Below are 24,455 nucleotides of genomic sequence, written 5' to 3'. Positions count from 1 at the left end.
CAATATTATTCGATTTAATCCTTTTACTATTTATATACGTAAAGAACAGTTTGGGATTTGATCTACTTTCCCTAGCAATAAGTCTCTCTGTTTCCTCCTTTGCTATTTTTATTTGTTTTTTGCAGGTTCTCGTTTTTTCCTTGTAACACATTAGTGCCTCCTTGCTGTTTTCCTGTTTTAATCTCTTGAATGCCTCTTTTTTGCTATTTAACGCCCCTTTTACGTTCTTATTCAACCATATTGGTTTCCTCTTATTTCTGGCCCTTTTATTCCCATACGGTATATACCTCTCGCACTGAGTATTCAGAATTCTTTTGAAGGTTTCCCATTTACTATTCGTATTTCCTTGATTAAGAACTTTGTCCCAGTCTATAAGTTGAAGGTTTTCTTTCAGCTGATCAAACTTCGCCCTCCTAAAGTTTAATGTTTTTGTTGTTCCCTTATTGATAACCCTACTGAAGGGCATTTTGAAATTGATAATATTATGATCGCTATTACCTAGGTGCCCCCCTATCTGTACCTCAGTTATTCTATCAGGCCTATTAGTCAATATTAAGTCCAACACTGCCTTCCCTCTCGTTGGTTCCTGCACTAGTTGGGAGAGATAATTATCCTTGATATTTGTCAAGAACCTTTTTCCTTTCTGCGATCTACAGGTTTCTGTTTCCCAGTCAATATCCGGGTAGTTGAAGTCCCCCATTACAATCACCTCATTATGTTTTGCTACTTTGTCTGTTTGTCCTAATAGCAGTTTCTCATTCTCCTCTGTTATATTAGGTGGCTTATAGCAGACCCCCAGTAATATTTTATTATTATTTTTTGCCCCCTCTATCTCTACCCACATGGACTCGACCCCCTCTTCTCCCTCTCCTATATCTTCCCTTAGTCTGGGCTTTAGACGTGACCTTACATATAAGCAGACTCCTCCGCCCTTCCCCTGTTTCCGGTCCCTTCTAAATAAACTATAATCTGTTAAATTTACCGCCCAGTCGTAGCTATCGTCTAGCCAAGTCTCTGTTATACCTACGATGTCATACCTCTCCTCCGATATAAGCGCCCGCAGCTCATCCGCCTTATTGGTCAGGCTTCTTGCGTTGGTCAGCATGCAAGATAAAACTTTGGGGTTATTTAGCATCCTATTCTTCTCTAACGATCTAACTGTACTATCCCCACCCCCCTCTCCACCCTCATTATATTCACTTCTCCCCTTCCCCCTTGCTTGCCTCACATCCCACCTATTTCCTTGGTTTCCCCCCCCCGTCTCTAGTTTAAAAACTCCTCCAACCTATTAGCCATCTTCTTCCCCAGCACCGCTGCACCCTCCCCATTGAGGTGCAGCCCGTCCCTACGGTAGAACCTGTAGCCGACAGCGAAGTCGGCCCAGTTCTCTATGAACCCAAACCCTTCTGCCTTGCACCAACTCTTTAGCCACTTATTCACCTCCCTAACCTCCCGTTGGCGCTCCTGTGTGGCTCGCGGGATTGGTAGTATTTCTGAGAAAACTACCTTGGAGGTCCTTGCCCTAAGCTTCCTACCTAGATCCCTGAAATCATTTTTAAGGACCCTCCATCTACCACTCACTTTGTCATTGGTGCCAATGTGGACCATGACCGCTGGGTCTTCGCCAGCTCCACCCAGTAACCTGTCAACCCGATCCGCGATGTGCCGGACTCGAGCGCCAGGGAGGCAGCACACCGTTCGGCGATCCCGGTCTTTGTTACAGATTGCCCTGTCTGTCCCCCTAATAATAGAGTTACCCACTACCAGGACCTGTCTAGCCTGCCCTACACTTCCCCCCTCCCCCTCATTACTGGAGCATACACTCCCCCGGCGGTCAGAGGATCTGTCGTGCTCCAATAATGCCGGTTCTGAACCAGCCTTCCTATACTTCTTCCCTCTATCCCTTCTAACTGTTACCCAGCTCCCTGCCTGTTCAGCCTGCGCTTCCCCACTAAGCTCCACCCCCAGTGTTGACCCATTGAGTGTCTGCTCGGTGAGCAGCAAACTCCGTTCCATGTTGTCGATGCTCCTCAGTACCGCTATCTGAGCACTTAGATCCAGGATTTGGGCTTCCAAGTGCACGATATGCTCACATCTCTCGCAGCAGTATGGATCCCTGAGCGGTAGCTCAGGGAATGCATACATTGCGCAAGATGTACACTGCACGGCTCCGGCCAACATGGACGTCATTCTAAATATGGGGATACAGTCAGTATATATGTACAAGTACAAAACACAATTATTTATATATAGGTGTATGGACGGGGATCAATTAGGGATGTGCAAGTGTATCGATTAGATATCGGCGCGGGATCAGTTAAGTATGGACGGGGGATCAATTAAGTATGGACGGGGGATCAGCTGAGTGGGTCAGGTGGATTAATTAAGTATGGACGGTGTGTCAATTAACTATGGACTGGGATCAATAAGTATGGACTGGGGAAATAATTAATTGTGGACTAGGGAATCAATCAATTAATTATGGACAGGGGGTTTAATTAAATAGGATGGGGGGTAACGCAAATAAATAGGTATGGACGGTGGGTCAATTAACTAAGGACTGGGGATCAATAAGTATCAATAATATCAATAAATATGGACTGGGGAAATAATTAATTGTGGTCTGGGGAATCAATCAATTAATTATGGACAGGGGTTAATTAAATATGGTGGGGGATAAGGCAAATAGATAGGGACTGGGGATGAGTAAAAGTGGACAAGGGGAATCTATTAAATAGTACAAGGGGGATCAATCAATTATGGGCTGGGGGGGTCAATCATTTAAATGTGGTCAGGGGGATCACTTTAATATGGACGGGGGGTGGTCGGGGATCAATTAAATGAGGACGGGGGGTCAATTTAATGTGGTCAGAGGGATCAGTTAAATATGGACGGGGGTGTTCAGGGGAATCAATTTAAATATGGACGGGGCTGATCAATTAAATATGGACGGGGGAGTAATCAATTAAATATGGACTAGGGAATACAATACAATTACAATACAGATACAAATACAATACAGTACAGTACACACTTGGGTTCAGTAGGGCCGCTTATCGCGGCCTCCTGCCCCTCACTCACCTTCTCTAGGGACGCTGCACGCTATCACAGCGCGCTTGTCCCTCCGGTCGCCTCTTACCGGTCCTCCTGATCACCTCCTGGTCACCACCACCTGGCACCCTCCGCTGGCCGGCACTGCACGCTGCCACAGCGCTCTCTTGCGCTCGTCCCTCCGGTCACCTCCTACTGGTCCTCCCGGTCCGCTCGGTCACCTCCGCCTGGCTCTCCTCCCTTCCCAGGAGCTCTCTCCACACACAGCACAACTCTTGCAGCACACGGCAGGCTCCGCCTCCACCACTTCCTGTCAGGCCTCCTGTGCAAAGAGAAAATGCAGAAAATGCACATATACTGAACTGCTAACATGATTGCAGTTGTGACACATTTCTGAGTCTGACTGACTACCTAATCATACACAGAATATAAGAGAGCAATAAAACTTGATACATATAGAAACAAAACAATTCATGACATGGTTTTGATTGTTTTTAATTCCTGTTTCTTCTATGCTTAGGAATCCATTGGCCTGTTCTACCTAGTTATTGTCAGTTATCCATCCAAAGCCAGTAATACAAGCAAGTAAGGCTGTCAAGCATTGAATTGCACCATCCACTAGACTCCTAAGCTTAGAAAGAGTAGGAATTTAAATGAATCAAATACAAGTTATATGTATTTGATTCATTTAACACAGCAAGAGGCCAGAAGATGCTCATGGACTCTGGAAGGTGAGTATTATGTGACGCTGTAGGTCTGCTCTATAATATGCTGCCTGGATATCAGACGCCCTTAACCAAGCCTAGTTGTTTAGTTATATAATGGATATATAATATTATCATTTGTGTTGATCGCAGCAGATTGTACATGAGAATATAATGGTTTTGCACTGCATAAAGTAACGTTCCAAATAATCTGTTTGTTATCCAGTTTTGCTGTTGGTAGCTTTGCATTGTATTTTCCACTGAAGGACTCTGTTACCGTTTACATAAGGATCAACATACTACATACACAGTGGCTGGTATAGTGCCTAAATATAGAAAAGCCCAGCTCGGGTTGGCTCCCTTTCCATAAGTGATGAAAAGACTTGCCTCCTTCCCCTGCAAAACTATTTTTTTTAAAGATATAGGTGCATTCACACAACCATATTTTATAGTCCATGTTTGTGCTGCAGATCTCCTTACCTGAACTCACAGCATCATATATTCCTATGAAGCTGAAAGTTCAGGTCAGGGCACCTGCTGTCAGATTGCATATTGCAGCCCGAACATGGACCGTAAAGTTCAGTTATGTGAATGCACTCTATCAGAGTTAAAAACTGAACTTCTTCAGACTTCTGAGATGGAGGGGTGTAAACCAGCGACAGGAGAGAGGATTAGGGGCTGTGGCCTCACAGTTATGTGTTAAGCTGTATAAGAATAGCCTTGCTTTTGAAAGGTACATACTAAATAGAAACAAGTAAAGGGATTATATGTAAAATTATATAGTTGTGTTAGGTGTTGTATTATTTACCACTAAGTATATCGCTCCATGGTCAAAACGCTAAACAGGGTAGAGGATGCTGTTTGCAGAACATCCTATGAGGACTGCACTGTTGTATAGAGCGCTGAGGTTAACGAGATGTGACAGGTCTTTATGCAATGGGAAAGTAAAACATTCACTGTGCAAGTCAGCACTTTAGCCAAAGTAATTTTTATGTGTTTCAGATACAAAAAAAAACAGAGTTCCCTAGGCAATATTGCTTTGTGAGCAGTTTAAGATCAATATCATGTGTGCAGACTTGTATTCTATTTGTTCAGCTTTATTCTTCCATATCAAAGGGAAATGTTACACTAGGATTGTAAACCTTTTTTTTTTTTTCAATGTGAAATATTTAACGGATTTTAATATTATCCAGAGCAAAGGCTCACGGGAACTGATTTAATATATAGTAAAACCCCCTTTATTGATGCTCCATCTAAGTTTTTCAAAGCCTGATGTAAAGAAAAGCTACTGGAAACTTCTTCATGACTGTGAGCAGGACGCCTACTGATATGCTTTGCTTATATTATTATACTTCGCTTGTATTGTAATTTCTCCTGAAAGTAATACTCAAGAGTCTATGAGATTAAATGATACAGGTGACAAAAAAATGATGGGGATAAATCGCCAGGATTCCAGCTGAAGAAAGTAAAAAAAAAAGGCTCGGCACTAACAGTGTTACATGTACGGAAATAACTGAATACCCACCAAACCCATGGAAAAAACAGGGTGCACTGCACAGAAAGTTCCCACTGCGGGGGAAAAAAATAAAAAAAATAGACAAGAGCGGCACTCACCGTATAAAATGATTCCTTTTGTTGAAGTCCTTTAAAATGTGGTCAGGGAGAAGGGAGCAGGTGCGGATGGTCAGATGACGGCTGTTTCACATATGAGGACACTTCCACAGGTCTGAATCGGACCTGCTCCCTCTCTGTGACTACATGTTTTAAAGAAAGACAAAAAGAGACAGGGATGCAATGTGAGGACACCTGAGATTAAATGAAAAGTAATTGGGGGCAAAAAGGCCACTCACCCCGAAGGTTGCGCACCCTTGCACAACTGTGGTAAAAGCCTGAATGCCGTGTTGTCTGGCTGGAGATGCAAAGGAGCCCAACCGATTGTTGTGCCGCTTCCCAAACACTTCCTGGTTTGTCACGTGAGTTGTCATGTGATACAGGTCCTGGACGATGTGCAGGCAGGTCTTTGCAACAGCGGTGAATGGAAACGTTTTTTTAATAAAAGGTCTCAATTGACCATTTACCCCTGTCTTATTCAGCGTTTTTTTATCCCCATCCATCACCCTAGCGCTTAAGATCACTGGCATACTCGCATTACTTTCTATATGTTTTAAAGGACTTCAATAAAGGAACAAGTGTATACGGTGAGTGCCTCTCTTGTCTATTTTTTTTTAAATCACCAGGATTGATAAAAAAAATAAAAATGTATTAAAAACACATGTTTTGGCTATATCCAGCCCTCCTAGGTGTCTTGGTGTTTTCTATACTTGGGTATTCATCGAGAGAGTTTTGATGATGCCGGAGTTGTGAATTCTTTCTAAGACTACAGAAGGTAGACTTCTACAGAGGAATCCCCCAAGTGACTTTTTTTTTACATCTTGGATTTTGTAATTTCAGCCTCTTGGAATGCTTGTCACTGACAAATGATATTTGTCATTGACAATCATTCCAAACGGGCTGACGTTGCAAAATCTAAAATTAAAAAAAGTAGTATGATGAAAGTAGTTTCAGTGGACCACCCAAAATATGTATGCGGCCCAAAAGAGCAGATTGCCAAATAACATCTCTGAATCCAACAGTTATATGGCAAGTATCATCCTTACATGCATGAAGTTTCAGTTGAATGTGACTGAACTCTAATACCAGACACACCCTAGAAACAAACATGATGCTATTTTTGGAAGAAATTCAGAGTAGATTTTTTTTTATTATATATTGACAAGCTGCTGTAATAGAGTTATTTCTAAATAAGAAAAATAGGAATGCTCCAGCAATGAAAAGGTAGGTATAAAATTTCACTTTTATTGCAGTGATTTAAATAATTGTGACTGACATATCGCAGAGGTTAGGGCAGACCGACGCGTTTTGGTGTTCAAGCCTTAGTCATGAATTCCTATTTTTCTTATATTGTATGTGCCTTGATCCATACCTGGGTGGCTCTGTGCAAAGACTCCATTCCCACCCAGGTGCATAGCAATGAAAGTGGTGAGCTGAATTCTTCTTTCTTGGATATTTCTAAATAAAACATTTAAGGTGCATTAGCACTGCAGGATTATTGCAAACGAGCATTCCTTGGAACCCATGTGGCACAATTATCAGACTGCCTAAACAGGCTACTGATCATCCGACAAAGAATCAAAACACTCATTTGATTGGTGTAATGATCTTTTGCAATGCACAGAAAATCATAGTTCTCGGCAGCGCATCATCAGTTGTAAACAGGACCTGTGCTTCCAAGAACAATGACAGCCAATGTGCACTGAACAATCTATCACTGATAATTCGGTGAACATCTGAAGCTAGGTCGGCTTCTGTAAACAGGATATTAATTGACCATTGATTGGGCAAACATTGCACTGTGTAAATGGACCTTAACATAGAAAAAAGTTTGAAACTTGAGCAAAAAAAAAAAAAATAGAAAATTAAGACTTTGTTGATCTGTGAAAGAGCAGTATAGTAATGTGGTAGACATGCTCAATATTTAAGTTATTTTACTCACTTATATAGAGCCATTAATTCCACAGAGATTTAGAAACATCATCACTGTCCACATTGGGGCTCACAATCTAGATTCCCTATCAGTATGTCTTTGGGTGTGGGAGGAAACCGGAGAACCAGGAGGAAACCCACGCAAACACTGGAGACCATACAAACTCATGCTCTCCTTGGTGGGATTTGAACGCAGGACCCCAGCTACTGAGCCATCCTGCTTCTATAACTGTCTCTTAATAGAAGTTGACTAGTAGTAAGCCTCATTGACACACGTGTTTTATATAAAATAACACAAAAGAAAAATACTTTAATCTTCTTCTTAATATTGAATGCTTTGACCCTCAGGAAGTTTTAAAACTTGGAGAAGTTTGACAGTTATCCAGTATAAATGAGGTTTGTAACAGAAGAAAGAAGTGAATATTTGTGGTCTAGCAGGATTTTACACTACATTTCCACTTTTCTCCTCTATCTAACTCCGGCCTAAGAATCTTAGAAGAAGGAATACAGACGAAATAAGCAGTTATGAAATTAGTGGGTTTTTCCCTTAGAAATAAGTCAACTGCCATCTAAAGGAATTGAATGCAAATCTATCTTTCTAGCTCTTGCCAGTTTGATTAGTTTTGCTACATTGCTTCAGATACCTTAAGCACACCTAGACTATTAAATAAAATAAAGGATTTACAAGTGAATGGTAAAATGACTGGGAGTGGAAAATGTACAAACATCACCCAGATTAATCAGGAAGATGAGCTTGCCAGAGACCTGCCTCGTCTTGGGAAATACCTCCTGACAAAGGAATTCTTTATCAAATCCTTATATACTTTGATTGACTGCTGGTCTAAAGAAAGTTATATCTAATTAATTTCATCCTCATTTATGCTGTATGACTAGTGCTGCATAGACAAGGGTTCTAGCAAGCAGGGAATTCTTTTAGGTAATTCCAAGATTAATAGGGAAGCGTCTGAAGCAAAGGCCATTTGAGAAGTGCTAGAGATTAGCGTGGGATGTATGAATCCTGATAAACAGACTGGTAAAGCAATCAGCCGGGGCAAGAATGAACAGGGAATAGCCCAGTCTGTAAAATGCAAGAATGTACGCTAAACGTGAGAACATATTCAAGATTTTTTCGTGTTTTTTTTTTCTTGGAACAAAATATCAGCTCCTTGCTAAATAATCTAAACCATAAAGTAACACTACTATTGTCATATACATGTTTAATAGACATTGGAACCAGAACAACATCATTGGGGACAATGATGTGACTTAAATACAAAATTATATGAAATCCTAACCACATAAAATTGTGTTCAGTTACTTGTTTCTATCACCATTTTCATCTTAGATGGATTTTGTGTTTTTTCTTGTGGGAATTGTAGTAATTTATCATAAATCTAGTTTACAAACTCTAGAAATGGGTTGTATAAGATTAGAGAAACATAGCTCTTTAGTTCTCAGAAAAGGAGATGCATAGGCCCCCTTCACATGTCCTTGTTTCCAGTATGTGTGGCATCCATTTTCTTCAGGGATACCACACATACCTTTTATAACCTATGGTGATCTTCACATGTCCGTGTTTTCACACGGATCGTGTGTCCGTGTGAACCACATGGAGACATGTCCGGCAGCACGGATGACAAAAGGCCAATACAAGTGTTTCGGTCTGTGCAAAACACGTACAGCACACGGATGGCATCTATTTGCTGTACGTGTTTAACATTGCAGAATATAGGAGAAGCTTCATAATTTCGTTCTTTATTTTACCATACCGGAAAAACACTGATGACACCGGTACCGTTTTTCAGGTACGTAGATTATATGCACATGTGAAGGGGGGCTTGGGTTGTATGTGGTACTGCAGCTTAGCAACATTCACTTGAATGAGACAGAGACACAATACCTCACACTTGTCTCTTCAGCTTCTGTGGAATCCAGGTCATTCCCATCTTCATAGACAGGTATTAATGGATAGTGCTTGTGAAAACACACACTTTTGAAATGTACTGTTTATTAAAATTTGTAGCTGTTCTTGAAATATTAACACATTTTCTATTGTATACAGCTCATTGCCTAGGGGACTGACCACTGCTGCTTTCTGGCAGTAGTGGCCAAACATGCACAGTGCTTACAAGCTCGTTTATTGTGCTTGTAACATGTACAGTGCTTACAAGCTCTTTTTATTCAACTTGTAAGCACTGCTTTGAAGCTATCTACGATTGCTAGAGCTGACTGTTATTTCTTAATCCCGGCCAGCATCAGCACAATGCTTATAAGCTAGACAGCAGTGATGGTTTATTTCCTAAGCAACAAGCTGTAAACAAAAGAAAAGTATTGATATGTCAAGAATTGCTGCAAATTTTAATAAACAGTAAACTGAAAAAGTGCTTTTACTTGCAAGCCCTATTTAACAACACTTATCTATGAAGATGGAAATAACCCTTCAATCCACTCCTCTTTAGGATGCACGCTACATGAAAGAACGAAAATAATTAAAAACCGCATCAAATTGTTCAACCCGGCCCTAAAGAGAACCTGTCAGCACAATTTTGTAATGTAAGGTATATACATGACTGTAATGGTGCAGTAATAATGTTTACATTGATACTTTTGGTAAAGAAATACGCTTTGTGGTTCTAATGTAATCAGCATTTGAAGTTTTCTACCAATTAGATTTGGGTGCACAGAGGCCGGACTGTGCACCGGGTCTTCTCCCTGTCTGATTCCTGGCCTCTCCGCCTGCCTTTGGTATTTAAATGACAGGTGGCTGCTGAGATTTCAGATGGTGGAGGCTGGTCATTCACAGACTGGAGGCAGACAGAAGGGCAGGGAATCACAGACAGGAAGGAGAAGACCCAGTGCACAGTCCGGCCCCTGTGCACCAAATTCTAATTACTAGGAAACGTCAAATGGTGATTAAAGAAGAACCACAAAACAGAATTCTACACCAAAGGTATCAATTTAATCTGTGTTACAGCACCATTGCAGCCATGTCTTTACATCACATTAGAAAATCATGCGGACAGGCTCTCTTTACAATTACATTTTGTTTATTTGTTAAAAGTATTGGTTGATTAGCCAAGAATTCTCACGCTGCAGTTACCATGCATGTGGAGCCCTATTGCAGGCAATTTTGGATTCTGTTGTCTGTGCCATTGTGGATTTATTTATTTATCTAAGACACAACTGTCTTAGATAAAGGGAAATCCGATGGGATAAATCCACTTTGGCACCGACAGTGGACGACTCACTGGAGGTAGCGGAGATTGTTATCACAAGAGAAAAAGAAAAGTAAATTGCAAAAGTTGTTATATTGCAATCTCTACTCACCTAGCAACCTGCTGTTCGTTTTACAGAAAATAAATGACCAGAAACCAAACCATAAAGTACTTGTAAATAACATAATTAAAGCTAATGATCTTCAGTCAAACAAACTAAAGTTATGTGATGTCAGTAGACGGCTTTATATTGGAGATGTTGTAAGCTACTGTTACTACATCTTATGAAACCCACGTGACCTTCGTCTGTAACGTTTTGGTATCTGATGTCTCTGCACTTTAATCTGTTCATTATTAATTGTAATTATGTTATTTTAATCCTTTAATAGGAGAAAGAAATTTATCGCTGGCCAGTAAGAGAATCTGTGAAAACTATGTTGGCAATGGGCTGGAGCGTAGAAAGGACTAAAGAAGGAGAAGCTTTAGCACTTCATCGGGAAAATGAAAAGATGCGTAGCATTTCCCAGACTAACCAGGTAAATTAGCTGAGTAATATACAGAAGCTTCTTCATACATGGTCACTATGTAAGCTTACTACAATAAATGTGCCCTGGCTACGCCATGTATGAACATTTTATTTTCATTTAAGTGATTTTTCTGTAATTGATGATATGGCTGTAAACAGCCGAGGGGCTTGGTGGCAGCTACTATTCCAAACAGCACTGATCTGTGACTGTACACAGATGGCTGATTTGCACCAACCAGGAATTAGTGGATGAATTCTGGAACCTTATCCTGCTGTAATGTCGGTTATAACACTGTGATATTGTGTAATCATGGCATGTTGGGTGGACACCAATTATTTAGCTTAAACAATGAGTATGGCAATGTCGTCAGTGGCAAAACTGTTGTGTGACTTTGAAGTCCCACCTGAATAATTCATGGCAATTTATTGATTCTCTACAACTCTATGCATCAGTGGCACAGACAATTTACACTTTGATGTCACTAACATTTCCTTTGGGATTGAAGGGGTCGTCAACTAAGGGCGCAGTCAGACGGCTGTATAAATCAGACCGAGATCGGAACTCGGTGTGTGGACTGGCCGGCGGCTCTCTTTACCTGAGTTTGACAGCTTCATGTATTTCTATGTAGCTAGCTTGCTCAGGTCGGGACAGCCGCCGGCCAGTCCCAGTCCCACAATGGTGTCCCAGGGTACCATTGATCATTGCAAGGATAGGCCCCTCAAATTCATTTCAAAATTTCATCATATTTCAGATAGTTTCATAAAGAACACAACACAAATCAGCCTAAATTTTCCACTAACATAAAGTATAATCTGTGATGAAAAAACAATTTCATAATCACAGGGATGTATAGAAGCATTTCCAAAGTTATTTGCACATGAAGTGACATGTCAGATTTGAAAAAATGGGGCTTGGTCACGAAGGCCAAAATTGTCTGTTACTAAGGGGTTAATTGACTTGGAAGTTTTAATGTGATGTTTAAGTGTTCCCTTAATTTTTTAAGCAGTATATAAATAATTATACACATTGAATTGAATAGAAGTTCTGTACCTATTATTCTGTTCTACAGCTAATACCCATCAATAATTAATATTTACAGGGCAACGGCTATAGTCCCACCCCAATTGATTTGAGCAATGTTGTCCTTTCCAGAGAGCTCCAGGTTTGTACTTGACTTCATGTATAATTGTATTTTTGATGTATCAAACAGTTTGTTTTTAACCCTGAATCTTGTGTGATTGACCCACTAAGACCAGATTTCTGACTGCATGTACAAAATGCAGTATTCATTGGATCACTTCCAGGATACTATAGATAAGAATTTGCTGATCACTGAGGATCCCACCACTGGTTTTCTCATAATCCTAAGAATAGGGGTCCTGAGTTTCCCCGAAAAAATACATCAGTGGTTGTGCACACACACTGCCACTCAAAGTCTATGGGATTTCCAGAGATAGCCAAGCCCTGTAACTTTCTGTCCTACAAAATTTCAGATTTGTGCATTTTATGTGATATGTTTAAGCACTAACTGAAAATTACTTCTTTTTATTAGTGTATTATGACTACAGGATAGCTTAGTTGGTATATTTTTAGACCGTTTTTATTATAAATGTATCTTTCCTCTTGGTTTGCTGATTTTACATCATTGTATGCACAAACATTTTGGCCCTATATGAGGCATCCTAAGTCATGCTTGAGACACATAAAGTGTCTAAAATAATAAATGTGGTGCAAATCATTTGTGGCAGAATTGATGGAGTAGATGGGAGGGTTTTTTTTGTGTGTGTATATATGTATATGTATGTAGAGTCACAAACAAAAAGTTTATACCAGAAAAGCGTAGTAAACTGATATGACAAGGCCCAGACGCATGTTGCTTGTGCTGCTGTGAGCGGCCTTCATGGCCTAAATGTGCTACCATGGCTTGCAGTGTCTTTGGACCGGTCTCCCATCGTGCACATTTAGGACATGATTGGTGATGATTTGCCCAAAGACATTCGGCGTGGTAGAACAGAGAACATTGTCTTTCCCTTGCAATTATATATAAAGATTACAAGTTACCTGATAGAAGAACTTCAGTGTCTCAATATAGCACTGATGCTGAAAAACTCACTATCATATTAAGGCAGACTTAGATTTATTGCAACTTATTACGTTCCGGGCTTTATAAGCTTAGCCCAAGTAAGAAAGTGAGAGAAGAGATGTGATCGATTGATGTCAAGCTCAGGATCCAATTGTCATATGATATTAGAGAACTGACAAAATCACCTGAGCTGCTATCGTGAAGCCTTTCACTTGGGAACCACTCTTAATGAGGGAAGAGTCAGACGGCCGTATAACTCTGACGAGGATCGCAACTCAATGCTCAGACTGGTCGTCATCTCTTCCAACCCGAGCGTGACAGCATGTGTTTTTATGTAGCTGTCACTCGGGTTGGGAGAGCCGATAGCCAGTTTGAGCATTGTGAGCATTGCGTTGCGCTCCTCGTCTGAGTTATACGGCCTTCTGGCCCTTCCCTTATGAGAATCAATTTGCCCATGATTTTCTTTCATTCCCTAAAAGTGAACCATAAAGTAATTTTCCTATACATTCTAAAGCCGAAGTTGGGAAAAGCCAAATCAGGTGAAAAAAAGTATTTTTTTTTCTTTATCCTCTAAATCGTTTTGTTTGATGGATAGTTTTGATATGATTTTGTACAGGGGATGGTAGAAGTGATGGCGGAAAACTACCATAACATCTGGGCTAAGAAGAAGAAGATGGAGTTGGAAAGTAAAGGTATGTGATATGGAGATTGAATTGTCTTGTGTTTACTCACTTCAAGACGTTAGTGACAATACCAAAAGGGCCAGCACAACTGTTAGTATACGTGTAATATGTAGGTGCACTTGTACACTGTGGCACTAGCAGACAAATGTAAGCGAGAATAAAAACACTGCGTAAAAGCGCTCCACTTACTAAATAAATAGTAACTCAGGTAAAATATACAGAGAACTTTGTTGACATTTTTTTCAACCCCCTGCCACTGCAGACAATTTCCATTTTTTCGCTTTCGTTTTTTCTTCCCCTTCTTCGAAAAGTTATAACTTTTTTATTTTTCCGTCCATACAGCCATATGATGGCTTGTTTTTTTGTGGGACGAATTGTACTTTTGAATGACATCATTCTTTTTAGCATTTGATGCCCTGAAAAGCAGGAAATAAATTTCAAGTGCATTGAAATTGCAAAAAAATTCCACAATTGTTTTTTTTTGGGGGGGAGAGGGCGGGTTATTTACTATGTTCACTCTACGTTAAAACTGGCCTTGCAATATGATTCTCAAGGTCAGTATGATTAGGCAGATACCAAACATGCATAGGTTTTTTTTTTTAAGTCGTGATAAAAATGTGGAAATTTATAAAAATATATATATATATATATATATATATATATATATATATATATATATATATATTTTGCTTGTGTCTCCATTTTCCGAGGCCCGTAACGTTTTCAATTATTGGTCGATGGTGTTGTGTGAGGGCCTATTTTTTTTACACACTGAGCTTACATTTAGGTTAGATATGATTTTTTGATCACTGTTATTGCATTTTATTGCAGTGTTGCAGCGGGCGAGAAAAATTAATTCTGGCCTTTAGATTTTTTTTCTCATTACGCCGTTTACCAATTGGAGTAATTTATTTTATATTTTGATAGATCCGACTTTTACGGATGTAGCAAAACCAAATATTTTAATTTTTTTTTAATGTTTTACTTCTTTATTTTTAAAGGGGTAAAAAAGAAGTGATTTGAACTTTTATTATTTTTTTAATTTTTTTAATCATTTTCCTCACTTTTCACTGTATTTGTTAGTCCCCTTAGGGAACTTTAATCTGCGATCATCTGATCGCTTGTGCCATACACAGCAGTGCTACAGTATTGTTGTGCATGTCAGAAATTCTGGTTTCCTATGAACGCCAGCTACGGCCTGGCTTTCACAGGAGTACTGTCATAACAAGCACAAAGGTCTTCAGCAGAACCACGAGTATAATGGCAACCCATTGGTGCCCTGCGATCACACCACGGGCAAGCCGATGGGCGTATACAAAGAAGCGCCCCCCAGGTGGCGCACATTACTTGCTGCTCTTATAGATTGACAGCAGCATTTGACAGGTTAATATCAGCAGGAGGAGCAGAGCTGACAGAGGTAGATGATGGCTGAATTTTTCAGCCATCATCTGCCAGGAAAGATTTTGGCCTTGCATTTATCAAAGTCGGGGGGACAGCATATGACTTCTCTCTACATCGGTAAGGGATTAATCAAAAGAGCATAAAAGCCATCCCACCTCAACAAGGTGTACCCAATCAGAGCGGGACCTATGCCTAACTGTGTTTCACACCTTTCCATAGGCTGGTAATAAACAGTCAGGCACAGGTCCTGCTCTGCCCAGCTCCATCTATTTTAAGGCTTATTGGCACATAGCGAGTTGAGTTACTAGAGATAGGAACCATCCTGATTGGGTACACCTTGCAACGATGGGATGGATTTTACATTTATTTGATAAAAAAATGCAAACTGAGTACACTATGTTTTTTCATGTGTCAATATTTCTTTACTTACTGCAGAGTTTCTAAGCATTGTTTTTATTCTAGGTTCTATTTGTTAGTGATAATATCCTGCAGGATACAGTCATTAGTTCCTCAATACATGGCAAAAAAATTGACATTAATAACTGCATGCTAATAAAACTTTTCTGCAGGTGCTGGCAGTCATCCACTGTTGGTGCCTTATGACACATTAACAGCAAAAGAAAAAGCCCGGGATCGTGAGAAGGCTCAAGAACTCTTCAAATTCTTACAAGTGAATGGATATGCGATATCCAGGTAAAGCATCATTCCCAGATAACAGAATATATATGTGTGTAATGCTGTCAGCATAAGAAAAAGCTGGATCTGCATATCCTATAAAAATTTAGAATAACAGTCATTTATATGATTATTCCGTCCCCATACAGCTCAATGTTATCAGCAGCACATCCATTGCTTACACAGAGTGATGTGCTACCAATAACCGGGATCTTTATGCCGGCATAAACAATCCAATCACACAATGAACTTTCATTTTGCTTGTTCATGATTGCACAATCCAATAACTGGTAATGCTTGTTCACAAAACTTCCAACCCTGTAAATTCACCATAACCCACAGTGTGATATGGCCACATCATCTTTTTTTTAAATGGCTCCCACATTTTGTGTGTGTTGTTCTTTCAGAAATATATAAAGCAATAATGTGGGATCCCCTGTTAAGGAACCACCCGCTGATTTACTGATTTGATCAGAGCCGAGAGCAGACACAATCTCTCTCTTTGGAGAACCCAACATGTTAATTAATTGCATAAAAAGTCCTTTTTTCCCTCTGGACACAGTGCAATGCTTCATAGTCCCTGACGTGGCACTTCATGGTAATGAACACTTGCTGCTGGGTCACAGGTAAAAACTGATTAATTAGGGAATACGTCTAACAATACTGGAATGTCCAAAGCATACAATAGAATATGGTAGAATAATCTATACATTATATAGAAAATAACAATTCCTAAATATAATCTTCTAAAAAATGATTCTCTGATAATAACCAGCACACTGCAGAGAACTGCACTTTTCCTTCAGACAGATTGCAAACACAGGATCCAATAAAATCCATCAGCAAATTTTTATTAATATAAAAAATGAAAGGTCACAAATGTCATTTTACCTGATTGATGAAAACAATATTTTTTGTTTATTGAACTCTTCTTAACTTAATCATGAAGGCAACTTTTTTTTTCTTTTGTTCAGAGGATTAAAAGATATGGAACTAGATGCGTCTTCTATGGAGAAAAGATTTGCCTTTAAGTTCCTGAAGAAAGTTCTGCATTATGTGGATTCTGCGCAGGAGTTTATTGCACATTTAGGTAAAGTGAGAAGAATGAATATGAATATTAAATGATAAATATGCTTCAAAATTAGTATATTTATAAATGTACTAGGTATATTTGCATCTCTGAGACACATTGACTGCATTCATTCATTATTTTTTACTTGTGGTTTGTATATATATATACATTATTAAATTGATCTCTTAGACGTGATGGGACTGATGTAGTTACTGTGAAAAATAAGTCATTTTTGCAGTAATTGACTTTAAACTTTCAAAAAGGATTATATAGCCATTCTACCATGGATTTTCTAAGTAAGTACCCCAGGCTCATCAGTTCTTAAGAGGTCTATTTACTAAAGTATGCAGCTTGCATTTGGAAATCTGGTGACAGATCCGCTTTAAAGGGAGTAATTATATTGATAGGACAATTTAGTAACATAGTTATACATCACTCATAATCCTGAATTGTTGCTGTGGGGAAAGGCATAACATTCCCCAGTGGTGGGTGCCAATTGCATCTTTTAGTGCAAAAAAGTCCAACCCCGCTCCAGATATGGCAAATTTAGCACATATCATTTAATTTATTTCTTCCGCTCGGAGGAAATATGAAAACTGCAGCTGATCAGTGGCCACTGATTACCTGCAGCATTCACCTGATGCCCCTGCCGGATGTTGATCCCAGCAGATCAGCGGTGACGGCAAAGCTGAGTACAGAGGAGCAGTGCTGGTCCGAGAGGTGAGTATAGTTTATTTTTTTTTATTTTCACCTCTCTGGAGTCTGGACCCATTAACATAGGGTTGTCTAGAAATAAATAGAGATGCCCTAAAGGGTAAAATGTAAAAATAATTAAAAGTTACTAGTACACAAGTCTGTCTTGTCTGGAACTGTATCTGTTCTTGAGATGGATAAATACATAGTACATTTTGATAGAATTTTTTTAAATATTTTGAGGGTTATGTTTTGAGGTTTCTAATTTTTTTTTATGTAATGTTACCTGTACAGAGGCTGTTGTGGGCAGTGGAAAATCAGAGAAGTCACCACATGAGCAGGAAATCAAGTTTTTTGCTAAAGTAAGTTCCATCAAAGAATTTCATTTACTTTATATTTTATTAGAACTTCATTATATTGTATAGTTTATTTAATGTGCCAGGCATGTAGGACTTATAGTGTATATGTAAGGGGGAAGACTGGGGTGTAAGTACTTTCAAAACAAGGGATCCGGAACTGCCGGGGCCGTGCCTCTTGTTGCAGGGGGAAGACAGACTGCGAGGCAGGAGTCAGGTGACCGGGAAGCTGGGGGTGTGTCCAGGGAGAGAGCTGAGGAGTCAGGTGACCGGGGAGCTGAGCTCGTGTCTAGGAAGAGGGTGGAAAAGGAGTTTTTTGCATGGGAAAAGTGGCAGTGGACAGTGGGAGTCAAGCCCGACTAGAGGGAAAAGAGACGCAGGATCCCTGGAGCCGAGCAAGTGATGTGCAGTGTTATGAACTAGGGGCTCAGCGGGTCAAACCGGAGACCGCCCGCTGCCGCCAGAAGACGGAGCATTGTTTAGGCGGGGAAGCCGGAAGAAAGCAACACCGGCACCAGCCGGCAACTTCCTTGTGAGGAGCAAGAGTCAGCTAAGTGAAAAAGCTGCCGATTACAACCGTGTCGACTCTGCTACATCTAGCTCAACTGTGGATTGTCAGTTATAGCATATTACCTGCTACTCCCCTTGTTGTCCCCATATATTCCCTGTTACTCCCTGAGTGGAGATTGACCCTGTTACAGTAAATCCCCCTTGTTAATTAACCCTGTACTGGCAGCTCTGTGTTTCTGTGTCACTGCATCTAAAGTACCTGTGTTACATATGCAAAAAATATTTTTTCAAAATGGCTATCATATTAATGTTTTTTTTCTTCGTTTACTGTACCAATATTTAATTAATTTAAAGGGAACCTGTTAGAAAGACTTTGCCCCTCCAAACCAATACCTGACTGCTCTGCTCTTTTATAATCAAATATCAAGGATGATCAGGATGATTTTATTTTGTAGTCAATGAGGTGGAGACTGTTCTGAGAGACATCAAAATGCCTGCACTCTCATTCATTCTAATTTACCTTAATTGATGTTCCTGTAGACACTATTGTAGCGGGTGTATATAAATCCACACTGCTTTACTGTACATGCGCTGGAAGCTTCCTGCATATGACATTTCGACTGGATATGTGATGCCGTTGTGTGCTTTCAGAGATGTCAATAAAGCCAAATTGGGTAGAATAGAGTGGGGACATTGTGGCTCCTCTTAGATTGGTTTCCATATTCTTGACTGCAAAGAGCCCATTAGTAGACGACTTGAACATGAATTAAAGTTAATTTTCTATAGTGAGACATCAACTTCTGCTACAAAGGACACATTTGATGAGTACAGGAAAAGATGGCGGTTTAAAGGGTAAAAACTTTCTGACAAATTCTCTTTTATAAGGCTATTGCTATCTCTAAGTTTTACGGCATACTTTTAGGATCTTTCTTTATATTATTTCTAATAGATGCATGGTGCGACCCCTTAGGCCCCCAACATTCAAGGATAGGGGGAAGGATGCGTGTTCAGAGGTGGACATTACCTTTATTGATGGGGAAGCCCCATCTTATGTATCACAAATCTGGATGCTTGATCTTGCATTATGACAAGTGCATTGATGTTATAGCAGCATAAATGACTTTGCTTTCAATAAGTTCAGGACTGGACCATTTTCCCCGTTAGAGGGTAAAAAAACAAAGATAGTAAATACCTGTATATTTTTATAACTAAAAAGGACTGCTGAAAATATTTTAAGTTGAATTACCTTTTCTGGAGAAATTATGTATTGAACATATTTTTTTGATGGTGGAGGGGCTAGAAACAGCAATTTGGACTTGCAATGTCACTTTTTTTATTCATTTTCTCATTTATTTCACATATTGTGCCCCCCCATAAGGTGTTGTAAAATTATTTATACATATAAATACATTGTTTTAATTGCTGAATTCCCCTGTACATGGGACAGGTACAGGTGCTTCTCACTAAATTAGAATATCAAAGTTAATTTATTTCAGTTCTTCAATACAAAAAGTGAAACTCCTATATTATATAGAGTCATTACAAACAGAGTGATCTATTTCAAGTGTTTATTTCTGTTAATGTTGATGATTATGGCTTACAGCCAATGAAAACTCAAAAGTCATTATCTCAGTAAATTAAAATAATTAACAAAAAACACCTGAAAAGGCTTTCTAAGAGTTTAAAAAGGTCCCTTAGTCTGTTTGAGTAGGCTCCACAATCATGGGGAAGACTGCTGACTTGACAGATGTCCAGAAGGCAGTCATTGACACACTCCACCAGGTCCCAGAGTTCCAATTTTCATTTGGAAATTAAGGTCCCAGAGTCTGGAGGAAGAGTGGAAAGGCCACAATCCAAGCTGCTTGAGGTCTAGTGTGCAGTTTCCACAATCAATGATGGTTTGGGGGGCCATGTCATCTGCTGGTGTAGGTCCACTGTGTTTTATCAAGACCAAAGTCACTTCAGTCGTCTACCAGGAAATTTTTAGAGCACTTCATGCTTCCCTCTGCCGACAAGCTTTTTGGAGATGGAAATTTCATTCTCCAGCAGGACTTGGCACCTGTCCACACTGCCAAAAGTACCAATACCTGGTTGAAAAACAACAGTATCACTGTGCTTGATTGGCCAGCAAACTCACCTGACCTTAACCCCATAGAGAATCTATGGGGTATTGTCAAGAGGAAGATGAGAGACACCAGACCCAACAATGCAGACGAGCTGAAGGCTGCTATCAAAGCAACCTGGGCTTCCATAACACCTCAGCAGGGCCACAGGCTGATCGCCTCCATGTCATGCCGCATTGATGCAGTAATTGATGCAAAATGTAACGGGTCTGGGAGGCGGAACCTCTGAGCTACTATACAAGGGGGCGGTCCTTGCTGGAGGTAAGCCAAGTTCTTGTGGTCAGTGTAAATTATTACCGGGTGAAGAGCCCCCTCGAGTAGGTAACGCCACTCCTCCAACGCCAGCTTGATGGCCAATAACTCTCGGTCTCCTATGGAATAGTTGCGCTCAGAAGAGGAGAAGAGTTTGGAGAAGAAGCCACAAGTTACCATTCTCCCGGAAGATGATTTTTGAGTAAGTACCGCTCCGGCTCCAGAGGAGGAGGCGTCAACTTCCAGGAAGAACTGCTTGTTGCCGTCCGGGCGATGCAGCACCGGGGCGGAAGAGAAGGCCTGTTTTAGGGAAAGAAAGGCCTCCTCTGCTTCGGGCGGCCACTCTTTGGGATTAGTACCCTTACGGGTGAGCGCGGAAATTGGGGCAGTCCGGGAAGAGAAGTGTGGTATGAAGAGGCGGTAGTAGTTAGCGAAGCCCAGGAATCGCTGAATGGCCTTCAACCCCTCCAGTCGAGGCCATTTCTCGATGGCAGACAGTTTCTCTGGATCCATTCGTAGGCCGGTCTGAGAAATAATGTAGCCCAAAAACGGAAGCGAGGTCTGCTCAAAGAGGCACTTCTCATATTTAGCGAAGAGGTGATTCTGCCTGAGCCTGAGCAGGACCTGACGAACGTCCCTCCGGTGAGTCTGGAGATCCGGAGAGAAGACCAAGATGTCGTCCAGGTACACCACTACGCAGGAGTAGAGAAGGTCCCGGAAGATGTCATTGACCAACTCTTGAAAGACGGCAGGAGCGTTACAGAGACCAAAGGGCATTACCAGATATTCATAGTGGCCGTCCCGGGTGTTAAATGCCGTGTTCCATTCATCCCCCTGACGGATACGAACCAGGTTGTACGCCCCACGGAGGTCCAGTTTGGTGAAGATTCTAGCCCCCCTCAGACGATCAAATAACTCCGGAATGAGCGGAAGGGGGTACTTATTCTTCACCGTGATCTGGTTAAGGCCTCTATAGTCTATACAGGGACGGAGAGAGCCGTCCTTCTTTTTGACGAAAAAGAAGCCTGCTCCCGCCGGGGAGGTAGATTTCCGGATGAATCCCCTGGCCAGATTCTCCTCAATATATTCGGACATCGACCGGGTCTCAGCAGCGGATAATGGATAAATACGCCCACGGGGAGGAGTAGTACCAGGTAACAGGTCGATAGGGCAGTCGTATGGTCTATGAGGGGGTAGTGTCTCTGCTTCCTTTTTATTAAAGACATCAGCATAAGACCAATAAGGAATCGGAAGTCCAGGTAGATTAGCTGGGGTAGGAGAAGGACGGACGGGATGGACGGGAACCAGACAGGTCTTATGGCAGTCCTGTCCCCAGCGAAGGACTTCTCCGGACTGCCAGTCAAGCACGGGTGCATGTCTCTGGAGCCAAGGTAGGCCTAGCAAGAGGGCGTGGGAGAGTCCAGGCAGAACATGAAAGGAGATACTCTCAGAATGCAGCATTCCCACCTGCAGAGTAATGGATTCGGTGATGAGTTGGATGGGGCGTGGTAAGAGACCCCCATCCACGGCAGCAACAGACAAAGGTACAGCCAGAGGTTTGGTGGGGATGCAGTATTTCTCTACCAGGGACTGTGAAATAAGATTCCCGGCTGCTCCAGAGTCAAGTTGGGCTAGTTCGAAATAACGGTTCTCCCCGCAGACGATTGAGACTGACAGCAGCAGAGATGGAGAGGATTTATTCTTGTCTAGGTCGACCTCTCTGAGTGAACCTAGACACAGGCGTTTCCCGACCTCTCCGGGCAGGTATGGATCCGGTGCTCCTTACTGCCACAGTAGAAGCAGCTCCCCTCGGCACGGCGTAAGTCCTGACGGGTTTTGACCATCTTGGTCTGGTCGACCTGCATAGGCTCAGGAGAGTGTACCTGGGTAGAGACGGAGGGAGTGACGGGTTTCTGAAAAGTAGGAGCTAGACGTGGTAACCTCCTCTCACGGGTGACCTCTTTGGCACGCTCCTGGAACCGTAGGTCAATCCGGGTGGCAAGAGTTATTAGGTCATCGAGAGTGGTAGGGATGTCCCGACCGGCAAGTTCATCTTTAATACGGCCGGACAGACCCTCCCAGAAGACGGATACCAGAGCGTCGTTATCCCAGGCCAGCTCCGAGGCAAGGGTACGGAACCATATGGCATATTGGCCCACGGTGAGACTTCCCTGACGGAGGCGTAGCAGTGATGATGCGGATGAGGTCTTCCGTCCGGGTTCGTCGAAGACTTTCCGGAAAGCCGTGAGAAAAGCAGGCAAGTTGGACACCAGGGGGTCTCCTCTCTCCCATAGAGGATTTAGCCAGGCCAGGGCCTCCCCTGTGAGATGGGACATGATGAATGCAATTTTGGCTCGGTCGGAGTTAAACTGGTGGGACAATAGTTCAAAGTGCAGGGTGCACTGATTTATGAAGCCCCGAGCCTGGGCGGAGTCGCCTCCGAAGCGAGGAGGTGCAGAAAGCCGGGGTCCGGGGTAGGATACCATGGTATTAGTGGGCAGCGGAACTGCCTTATTGCGAGACATGGCACTGGCGGAGGTTGCTGGTGGAGCAGTCAGAGTGTCCAGGCGAGTATTGACATTCCGCAGGTGACCCAGGATGGACTCCTGTTGGGACCTTTGACGGGACAGTTCATGACACAGTTCCGAGAGCGAGGGAGCTTGGGTGCCACCGGGTTCCATGGCCCGAGCAAACTGTAACGGGTCTGGGAGGCGGAACCTCTGAGCTACTATACAAGGGGGCGGTCCTTGTAAAGGAGCGGGTGGCGACCAGGGAAGACGGGCAGGAAGTCACAGCAGGTGACCGGGACAGTCTCTGAGTGATCGGGCTGGAGGTCACGGCAAGTGACCGGGGCAGTCTCTGGATGAACGGGCAGGAGGTCACGGCAAGTGACCAGGGCAGTCTCTGGATGAACGGGCAGATGGTCACGGCAAGTGACCGGGGCAGTCTCTGAATGAACGGGCAGATGGTCACGGCAAGTGACCGGGGCAGTCTCTGGATGAACGGGCAGATGGTCACGGCAAGTGACCGGGGCAGTCACTGGGTAAAGGGTTGGTACGACCTGTGGCGGCTGATGATAGATGTGAGCTCCCAGGTGAGCAGGCGAGAGTCTCTGGATGAACGGGTGGTCACAGCATGTGACGGCGGAGCCTCCAGGAAGACCAACAGACAGGCGGCAGATGAGCGCTCCCAGGTGAGCGGGCAGAAGTCTCTGGACAGGCGGGTGGTCACAGCACGTGACGGCAGAGCCTCCAGGTAGGCTAGCAGACAGGCAGCAGATGAGCGCTCCCAGGTGAGCGGGCAGGAGTCACTGGACAGGCAGGTGGTCACAGCACGTGACGGCGGAGCCTCCAGGTAGGCTAGCAGGCAGGTAGCAGATGTGTGCTCCCAGGTGAGCAGGCAAGCTGGTCCATAGACAGACTGACAGGAGTTGGAAGGCAGACCGTCGGACCTCAGGCAAGCAGGCAGGTGGCTGAAGTGCGCTCCCAGGTGAGCGGACAGGCTGGTCCTTAGACAGACTGACAGGAGTAGTAAGGCAGACCGTCGGACCTCAGACTAGCAGGCAGG

The 24,455-nt window shown here is 42.3% G+C and overlaps 1 protein-coding gene across 10 annotated transcripts in view; it reads left to right on the top strand.

Annotated features, from left to right (window-relative positions):
* The window catches only part of RYR3 (ryanodine receptor 3), a 786,940-nt gene that overhangs the window by 516,684 nt on the left and 245,801 nt on the right, over positions 1-24,455 (top strand). For all 10 annotated transcript variants that reach the window (XM_073638993.1, XM_073639000.1, XM_073639001.1 and 7 more), the window contains 6 exons: positions 10,903-11,049; positions 12,140-12,202; positions 13,740-13,815; positions 15,777-15,900; positions 16,857-16,972; positions 17,942-18,009. In XM_073638993.1, the coding sequence (XP_073495094.1) occupies positions 10,903-11,049; positions 12,140-12,202; positions 13,740-13,815; positions 15,777-15,900; positions 16,857-16,972; positions 17,942-18,009 (594 nt within the window). The remainder of the gene's footprint in view (positions 1-10,902; positions 11,050-12,139; positions 12,203-13,739; positions 13,816-15,776; positions 15,901-16,856; positions 16,973-17,941; positions 18,010-24,455) is intronic.

This window comes from Phyllobates terribilis, unplaced genomic scaffold (assembly GCF_046119375.1).
Source record: "Phyllobates terribilis strain yellow unplaced genomic scaffold, ASM4611937v1 Scaffold_7__3_contigs__length_470593459, whole genome shotgun sequence".
Classification (NCBI taxonomy): Eukaryota; Metazoa; Chordata; class Amphibia; order Anura; family Dendrobatidae; genus Phyllobates; species Phyllobates terribilis.
Note: the sequence above shows the minus strand (reverse complement) of the source record. Positions and strands in the feature narration are given on the sequence as shown.